The sequence below is a fragment of the Oryzias latipes genome, chromosome 1, assembly GCF_002234675.1.
Source record: "Oryzias latipes chromosome 1, ASM223467v1".
Lineage (NCBI taxonomy): Eukaryota > Metazoa > Chordata > Actinopteri > Beloniformes > Adrianichthyidae > Oryzias > Oryzias latipes.
Genome location: NC_019859.2, coordinates 8,794,458 through 8,803,965, shown reverse-complemented (window position 1 = coordinate 8,803,965; position 9,508 = coordinate 8,794,458). Strand labels below are relative to the sequence as shown.

At 37.4% G+C, this 9,508-nt stretch overlaps 1 protein-coding gene across 1 annotated transcript; it reads left to right on the top strand.

Annotated features, from left to right (window-relative positions):
* The first annotated feature begins 1,312 nt into the window (after nt 1-1,312).
* LOC101170152 (myelin and lymphocyte protein) lies at nt 1,313-7,066 on the top strand. Its single transcript, XM_004065676.4, has 4 exons — nt 1,313-1,569; nt 3,611-3,778; nt 5,292-5,426; nt 6,304-7,066. Exons 1-4 carry the CDS (start codon nt 1,480-1,482, stop codon nt 6,376-6,378), a joined length of 468 nt encoding a protein of 155 aa, XP_004065724.1. The 5' UTR covers nt 1,313-1,479; the 3' UTR covers nt 6,379-7,066.
* The last annotated feature ends 2,442 nt before the right edge of the window (nt 7,067-9,508 follow it).

Genomic DNA, 9,508 nt, shown 5'->3' with positions numbered 1-9,508 from the left:
TACATCACACCTACAAACTTCTTCCAATGGCATTTTTTCATCTGCTCCTGATGCACAAAAATTTGAAGAAATAAATACTCAAAATTGCAATTTTAAGCTCAATTCTCTTCATATATGTCGTCCATCATGAGGAAAAATGGCACAAAGACATGTTAAAAAAACACCAAAAACCCAATTTTCATTGGAGTGGGTTTTTAAAACAATTAGCCCTTGTGCTATCTTAGATGACCCCACCCTTACATTGACGTATTCTCCCTACCATGACAAAGGTGGATAAAGGTGGAAAGATTTCATGTGATCCATGGACACCAGTGAAGATCACAAATCATTGAAGAAAAAGGGTTCAGTGCACTGTCTAGTGGGTCTAGATGACCCAACTCCCAACGTTAAAATGCCTAGGATAGCACAAGGGTTACAGGGTAAACCTTTTACATGTACAGTCTGGTTTTGAACACTTTTTTTTATATTTGCGGCTTTACTTTTTTAGTTTGGGGGCAAATGTATGTCAGCTGATTGGTAGATTGGTCTTCTCCCTCTTGCAATGCTTGAAAATGAAATGGAACTATGTCGTGAAAATGGTTTTCATATTGAAATCTCAAGCTCCAGAGAAAAACTGGCTTGGTGGGCAGTCTTATCATAGAAGGAGATGGGAAACTTTGCACTGAGACTCTAGGAATTGACAGCAACTGTTTCCTGCATGACTGAAGTTTGGTCTGAGAAACACTCAGAGAAACATCTCAGGCCGCAGGATAGGATAACAGCAGGAAACTCGATCCAGCGTGGCGATTATTCGAGGTGTTTGGCTGGCAGCTCACCTTGCCCAGTCTGTGATGTTTGAAGTTTCCATAGCTCTGTTGTTTACAGTTTAAGGTGTAAAAAAGTGGAGTCACAAACAGATTTGGACTTGTTTGTGCTCTCAAATAAAAAAATTAACCAACCTTAAATGTTTTAAATGTTTGTCTATTTATTTCCAAAATCATAAAATCAGTTGTGACCTTTTTTCTTAAAGATTTTGGATTGAGAATGTTGGGATTTTGAGAAGGTAGATTATTATTTTATTTTGTTTTTTTTTGTTCTTACAGAAATTAAAAAGTAAAGTATGATCATAATTGCGTCTCAGACCATTGTTTGTTGAAGTGAAAAAGTGTGATTTGAAAAATAAATGCACATTAAGTTGTGTGTTTTGTTGTTTGTCCGTCTCTTTGGTGGTGTTATGTGTGTTGGGTTGCTATGGTGATAAAGGCTTTTGTGGTCAAACATTGATAAGTGTTCCCCTCACTCACCCTCCATCACTCTATTCTGGCTCTCCTCGTCCTACCTGAGATCTCCCGGCGTGTTCAGGCCGCCAGGCGTGTCTGCGCTCGACTGATGGGGATTCCGGTTTTTCCAGTCGTCTCCTCCCTGTTTAAGTTGCAGGAGGTCTGACTCCTCTTCAGTGTCAGCGGCAGCAGCGGCAGGAGCAGCAACTAGAGCATCAGGATGGCATCCAACACGGCAACCATGGGGAACCTTCCCAGCGGAACGGCAGTTTGTACAACCATACCCGACATCCTCTACATCCCTGAACTGGTAAAGACTTTCAGAATATTTTTGCTGGATTTTTTAAAGAGGAAAATCTATCAGTTAGTGACAGCACCATAGATAATGGCTTCAACTACTCGGTTTGACTCTGTTTTGAACAAATTAAACATGATTCCACTTGTAGCTCAAATATAAACCATGTGGATTACTACAGAGGTATATTTTAAAGACCTAAATTGCATAAAAGAAGAAGCAGAACAGGTTTGGTCTCATTCTTTAAGACAAGGTCAATCACTTTCTTTGGCATCTGTTTCTGCTTTCTGGGAAACTAATGAGATGTTTGAAAGGAAACATGAACCAGGAGGGAATTTTGTCCGTTTTGTACGCATGCAATGATTCACCAAATGTGATCGGTGTGTGCTGCTTCTTGTGATTGTAAGCAATCAAACCAGCAACTTTCGAGCTGTAGACATCAGAGTCAAGTCAAGCTTATTCCAAAGCAAGTTTTAATGAAAAATGATGTCTTGTTTGTTTTGCGTGCCTTAAGAAACCACAGATGAAGCTACATGGGTGCAAACCATTGAATCTACAAGTTACAAACTAGTGCAGCAATGCAGTTATCATTACATGAGATCAAGACTTGAGGATCTTTTCTTCACATTTTTTGGGCGTTTCTGTTCCTGTTTTTCTGGTTTTATTTTCCTTTGTGCACATATATATCTGTGTCCTGCCACTTTACACCAGTTTGGACAATGATTGTCAGCCCCATTGCTTTGTAGTCTTTACAATATTCCAATAGAATTTGCATTGTTTACATGCTTTTTTGCCAATGTTTCCTCATTTCAGACCATTTTTATTTCCTCAGCTTAGTTTTGGTTCAAGCAGTAATACAGGTCCATTGTTTCAAATGTCTCCCAATTTTATAAATTGTCTCTGGAGCTGCAGTTTTTAGGACAACCTAAGACTCGTGGCCTGATTGCTTCGTTTAGCATGGAAAATAAAACTCTTACAAAGTACTGGAATGTTTTCCCACATGAACTCAGGCAGAAAGTGAACATTAGCAGGTGGAGGAGGGTCGAGCCGTGTGAATAATGCAGCGTGTCAGTCATTGGAGGTGTAGAGTGAACGCTGGTTGCGACACTCCGCTCTTCCCTGCCGATCAAGCTGAAAATGCAGGCTGGACAAAATGAGGGGAAACACAAGCTGCGGTCACGTGTCTGCCGTTAAACAAGGACCTCCAAGGGCTAAACGTGAATGAGAGCTTTGTGGATCACTGGCCCCCTGTTGAGTCGCCTGGTCCAGATGGGTATCATTTTCACCTCTGTGAGCTCACTATCAGAGTAGTGGGAAGATAATGATGGATGGTTCTTTTTTGGAAAGTAATATTAGAATGTCACATGGAAGGTGATAAATTTATTTTAAAGCTAAAATGATTGCCGAACATCCGGCAGAAATGTTTACTTTAAGAAATTTACTTTTTAAATTCTACTTACACAACAGCTGTTTTTATACTCCATTACAGCACCTCCAATCTTTTCTGCAAGTTGTACTTTAAAAAAAATACTACTAATTTTCAGGGATGTAAAGATGGTTTTGATGAAAAGTGTCATTCTGATCTGGATTTGTGATGTCAAAGCTCTCTACAAATCCTTGTGTGATTAGGTTAGTCTACGGATGTGGCCATTCTTCTCCCTCTAAAAGACCATGTCATCTTTATAGCATTAAAGTTGGAGTTTAAACTCTTAAACTTAAAGTCAGAATGTCCTCCGGACTACCAGCAGTACAAATTAGTCCTCTCTTGAAGACATTTCTAAACCAGAGTACCCCCCATACTACCGAGTTAACTCCTTTTGGTATCTACAGAGGACATCTGGGGCTTTTCAATGACACGAAATGTAAAGGGGTGGGGCTCTTAGAATTGTAAGTTTTTGGTGGATCTAAATAAATTTTAACTGGACAAAAAAATTTTTTTCTCTGGTAGACAGGAAGACACAGCAGCAGCCTTCTATTGCAGCCCTGCTGCATCAAAACAAGATGAAATGAGATTAGTTTCTCACCGTTTTCTCCTGTCTCTTTGCTGTTCCTGTAGATCTTTGGTGGTTTGGTGTGGATCCTGGTTGCATGCACATACGTGGTGCCGCACAATCCCCAGGCCTGGGTCATGTTTGTCTCCATCTTCTGCTTTACTATGACTTTCATCTGGCTGTTTATATTCGCCTGCGGTACTCACAACAACAGGGGCAACTGGGCAGCAGCGGTAAGTGTTTTTATTTATACATTTATTGGTTCACGTTAGTAATAGTTGTTTATGATTTTCTAGTATTTAATTTTTAGTATATTTACCCAAAATAATCCTTAAGGTAAATTTATTCATTCATATATTTATTTATTGGAAACCTTAAAGTGTTTTTGATTCAAATCTAAATATCTCAATGTTAAAAATGCTTATTAACTACAAAGGGGCAAAAGATTCCTTATTTATATCGTTTTGTGTACAGCAACAATTCCATCAGGAAAACTTGGGTTTGCTGCAGTGTGAATGCCAAAAGAATAAAGATTTAATCATACAGTACAAAACGTTGAAATCCTTTCTCATTGTAATAAAAAATGTAAAATCAATGGCGCTTAAAATATCTACCCAGTTAAAGCTCCCATTTTAAAACTAGGAGGAAAATTTCAGAGTAAATTCTAAACCTCAAAGTAGCTTTAAGATGTTAAACTTTGTTAAATGTGCTCATTTAAAAGTTTTGAATGAATAAAGTTTAAAAAATTGATGGAAAACTTGCTACAAACTTTATTAAATTCTTTTAAAAAAAAGTGAAATGAGAAAATAAATATTTAAATAGAACATATTAATTCAAAAAAGCTAGCATGTTGTAGCAGAACAATACTAATATGCTACATTGGCTGATTTACATTAAATTTGCAAAAAAAACTCAAAACTGTACAGTGTGTCATGTATATAGGATTAATTAAACAAAAGGGTTTTTTTTTAATAATACGTGGCAGTAAAAAAAAACTAAAACCTGAATGTTGCTGAAAGTTAGGTAAAATATCACAAAATGTAACTGCACTGATCCTAAAAAGTTCAAAAGATAGTTTAAAGAAGCATTTTGGAGCTAACAATACAAGAAATGTTAAAATAAAATGATAAATTCCTGTTTAGCCAAATCCAATTTCAGACCACAAAAAATGATATAAAACACAAAGTAGCATTTGACATACCAGAAGAAAACACAAAATAGTTTTACAAACGCTGCAACAAAGACAAACGTTAGTTATGCTGATTTACTTCAAATTAAATGCTAAAGACAAAACTAATATAAAACATGCATAACAGCAATAGACTGCTAAAATATGCTGAACTATGTTGACAATACTACATTAAGATGCTTAATCAACTTAAGAAAAGTTAAATAACAGGCAAATCTAAAAGGTTTTATTGAAAGAACCACATTTTTTTAGTCTTGTGTTAAAATAATTTTGATCAGTAAAAGAAAATAAGAAAGTTGTTTAAAAATATAAAAATTAGCTGAAGAACCTGATACATGTGCAGATAAATAATAGTCATGCATAAAATAAAATTTAAAAAACATGCTTGACTAGAACAAAACTGTGTTCATGAGTTATTCAAGTACTGACTAAAAACTCTTATTTTGAAAAACCTGACTTTCGATGCTTGAACTGACCCTGTGACTTAGCTGTGAATGGTTTACTAAAAAAACTCTTTGCTCACACATTCCTTCTATTTTTTCCCCCTCCTTTTTTAGGACTTTGTTTACCATGGCATTGCAGCCATGCTCTACCTCAGCGCTTCAGTGCACCTGGCTAAAGTGACTTTGGATATGAACAACCCCCAAACAGCTACAGACTCAAAGAACTACAAGCTGGACATCTCTGCTGTGGTGAGTCTGCTTCTGCAGTTGACATTACCCACTACATATTGGTTAAACAGAGGGTCAAAACTGTTAAAGAAACTGCAGGTTTTTGAGTTTTTTTAGGTTTCCTTTATTAGTTTCCTCATTTAATTATAATTTTTCGTGCATTCAGACATCTGCTACCTACAGAAACCAGATTTCTGCCCATTAAATTCAATTTAATTTTAATTCAGATTTGTGGGTTGGGACCAGTGAACAGCGATTGTTTGTTTGACTGCTTTTAAATAACTTTATGACATTATTGATACATAAAAAATACTGCAAATTTACTGGAAATCTCAACTCAAACACCACTGTAACCGTTCACACCAGCTTTACTATCAGACTTGGACTTGTATGAAATAACTGCAACCTGTCTTCTTTATATTACCTCACATCTACCTTTTGTCTGTTTAGTTGTTTTACACCAGGGAAAAGTAAAATTAGATCAATTTTTGAGCATCTTGTGTATTTCATGGTCAAAATAACAAAAAAAAAAGATTTTTCCATATCTAGGTGGCATAATAAAGGATTTCTGGATAAAATGCAAACTTGAAATTTTATAATGCATCTTTAGTCAGTTATTAAAGTCCAGTTTACATCCACCTTGAGCACTAGATTTCCACATTTCTGTTGCTAACAAACACAAAACTCATCAGTAAACAAAAAGTATCCATACCTAATAAATTAAAAAATATATATACCTAGTTTGTGCTTTTCCTCACTATTCTATCCAGTTTTATCAAAGTAAATACACCTAATCCTTCAGAGTCCTATCTTTGTGCAGCAGAGCATGTGACAATTAAAGACAATATATTTTAACTTGTGCTTTTCCTAAGGAAATGACTGTTTTTCTTCCTCTTAGGTGTTCTCGTACACAGCGACACTCCTGTACTTTGTCCACACCATCCTGTCCGCCATTCGATGGAAGTCTTTCTAAAAGTTTCCTTCTTCCTGAGCTGCATCAGACATCAATTTAATCTTTTCTGCACAAATCATGAAGCTCATCCCTTCAGGACCATCTGCTGCTGGACGACTCATGGACTTTGAGAATATCATTAAAATAATGACTCAAGAACACGAAGTTTAGGAATTCACTTTCCTCTGAAAGCCTCATTAACTGTTGTAAAAGTTTATTTGATCATTGGTTCATAAAGATACAGGAAGACCTGAAGGTTTAAATTAAAAGGTTAAGATAAAAAGAAGCTTAGTTTCATTTAACTTTCCATTTGAAAGGTCAATTTATTTTTCTTTTTGTATTTTTGTGTTTTTTTGAATAGCTCACTTTAAGAACAAACCTACAGTTTACAACCAAGAGCTCCTAAAAGCTTCACCAATCAGGTGCATTCCTTTCAGCTCAGATGTTTCTGGATTTTTTTTTTGTTTGTTTTTTTGTTTATTAAATCCTTTTGTTCTAAAATTCTTCTTTCACTTTAAATTGATTAAGCTGCTCTGGGTATTTATTTTTATATTTTTATAAAAGTATTGTGCTGTCAAATACAAGAAAAATGGTCAAAATGAAAACTCTATTGTAAAATAACATGATTGGAAGCAAAAAAGTCTTTTTGATCCTTTGCTGACTTTTTTGTAATTCTTTACAAAGCCAATAAAATGACAAGTAGAAATAATTTTGTGTGCAAGTTGTTTTTTCTATCACAGCCGACGCTTTTTAAGTCCTTCTAAACTTGCCTTTCAAGAAAAGAACGACACAAAAAACTGGCTCTAAAAAAGACACTTGAACGCCTCAGAAGTTCACTTCCTGTTAAACGAGCTCAACAGGATTTTTAAAAACACATTTAGAGCTTTTGTTTATGGACTTTAACCCTTGTGCTATCCTAGGCACTTTAACATTGGGAGTTGGGTCATCTAGACCCACTAGACAGTGCACTGAACCTTTTTTCTTCAATGGTCTGTGATCTTCACTGGTGTCCATGGATTACATGAAATCTTTCCACCTTTATCCACCTTTGTCATGGTAGGGAAAACACCTCAATGTAAGATAGCACAAGGGTTACTGCCCTTTGTCAGTCAGGAAAGAGGAATGGTGTTGGTTCAGTGGTCTGTTAGCATGCTTTATTCAAGGCAGAAGGAAAAACACCTAAGATCCAAACACACTTCCTGCAGCGCCAGTAAAACTAGTACCAAGACCTGAAGGGGTTGCTCATATTAGGGTGATAGTAATGATGGAAGTCCTACGCTTTGCAATCCTTGTCGGAGTACTTTATATTTTGCCGACCAATTTTGATTGTTTGTATCAACGTCAGATACAACACTTTGTAATTGCTATATTGGTACGGCGGAGGCATGCTGCAAGGTGGTTGTTGGGGAGGGGTACACTGATAAGGGTTTATTACATATAGATTGTTGGGGGGGGGAAACATGAAAAGTAATGTGTATCATGTGAAAAGTCGTTTTAATGAGACTGCATTCATCCGACCACATTTTATTGTCTCATTGTTGTTCCGCCACTCTGTTTACATCGCATAATGCCCGGCTCCGGTGGGCAATCAAATGGTGGAAAAGCTACTAGTGGAGCACTGATGACGTCAATACCTCACTGGCCGTGAATCTCACCGCAAGTCCCTGGAAGTGAAGGATCTGTGGAGCTCACTTCATAAACCTGGACTGGTACAGACTGGATGGAGGGAAGGTTGAAACCTGTAATCCCCTCTGCAGTCCTGATGGTTCTCTGCAGTCTTTACCTGGTCCGTCTGGTTGCACATCCAAACCAGACCGCGATGGATGTGATCTGGACAGACCGGATTATTTCTGAGTAGAAGATAGCCAGCAGCTCGTGAGGCAGGTTGAACTTCTTTAAGTGACGCAGGAAAAAAACCCTCTGTTGGGTCTTCTTCGGACTGGAGTCTAAATGGGAGGTCAGCTTCAGTTCCCCATATCATAAATGTGATGTAGTCGTGGCAGTGCACCAGAACAGATCCTGAGCTCATCTTTGAACAACAAATGTGTTGCAAATACAAATGTTTGTTTGGGACATAAAAATGCAGCCGTAAACAAGCATTGTGCTTGTTTATGAAATGCATTTAAAAGACTGCATTTCATCAGTCTTTTAATGATGATTATGCCGTTTTTTGCCAAAAAAAAAAAAAAAAACGTTTTTTTTTTTTTTTCTAGGACATAGTTTCTGCAGAACCGCAGAAGTTCATTAGAAATTCACCTCAAGGAAGAGTTGGAGCTAAACAGACTCAGAGGATGGTCATTAACACTTGTTCTGTCTGATGGGGTCAATATGACCATTGACGTGTTCTCCCTACCATGACAAAGGTGGATAAAGGTGGAAAGATTTCATGTAATCCATGGACACCAGTGAGGATCACAAATCATTGAAGAAAAAAGGTTCAGAGCACTGTCTTGTGGGGTGTAGATGACCAATGAGTTATATCGCTAGAGGAGAAACGCCCGCTTAAGAAGCCTGGCCACCGAAGCCATCTTAGTGAGGTGTGTGTGGGGGTTGAATGTGTGTGTTTCTGTGTGTGTGGCATCTTGTCTTGTGTTTACTCAGTGTTTCACTCCATTAAACTCAAAACTGGTTTCATGTTCTAGTTGTTGACCTGATCGCTTTACACAAACGAGCAGGTTTGTGCACCTCTGAGCTTTCGGAACTTGGCAATGCGTTGCAGTCATCTGTGACGGCGTAATGGTTGACCATACATATTCACAACAAGAGCAAGTATTCATCAACAAGGTCACATTAGTGTTTTTTGTGAATATGTATCACCTCTTGATGTCAAATCTATTCATGGAGGAAAAACAAAGAACTAATTTAAAATAATATTACACTGGGATTTTTTTTAGTCATATTTGAATAAAAAATGCATATTCAGACCAGGAAAATCGTTTGGTCCCAACCGAGTCCTGAACCTTAGTCCGTGTTCAGACTGCTGCCGAGGGGACTTTCCTGTTTAGGACCATAGCTTATAAACAAAACCATATGATTAAAGTTCTCTTCACTCATTGGTCGGGTATTATGAGGGCGGGGCAAAGAAACTATCAGCGGTTTACCACGACGTAGGAACGTCTTTGTTTTCCTCATCCGAGCTGGCATCTGACTC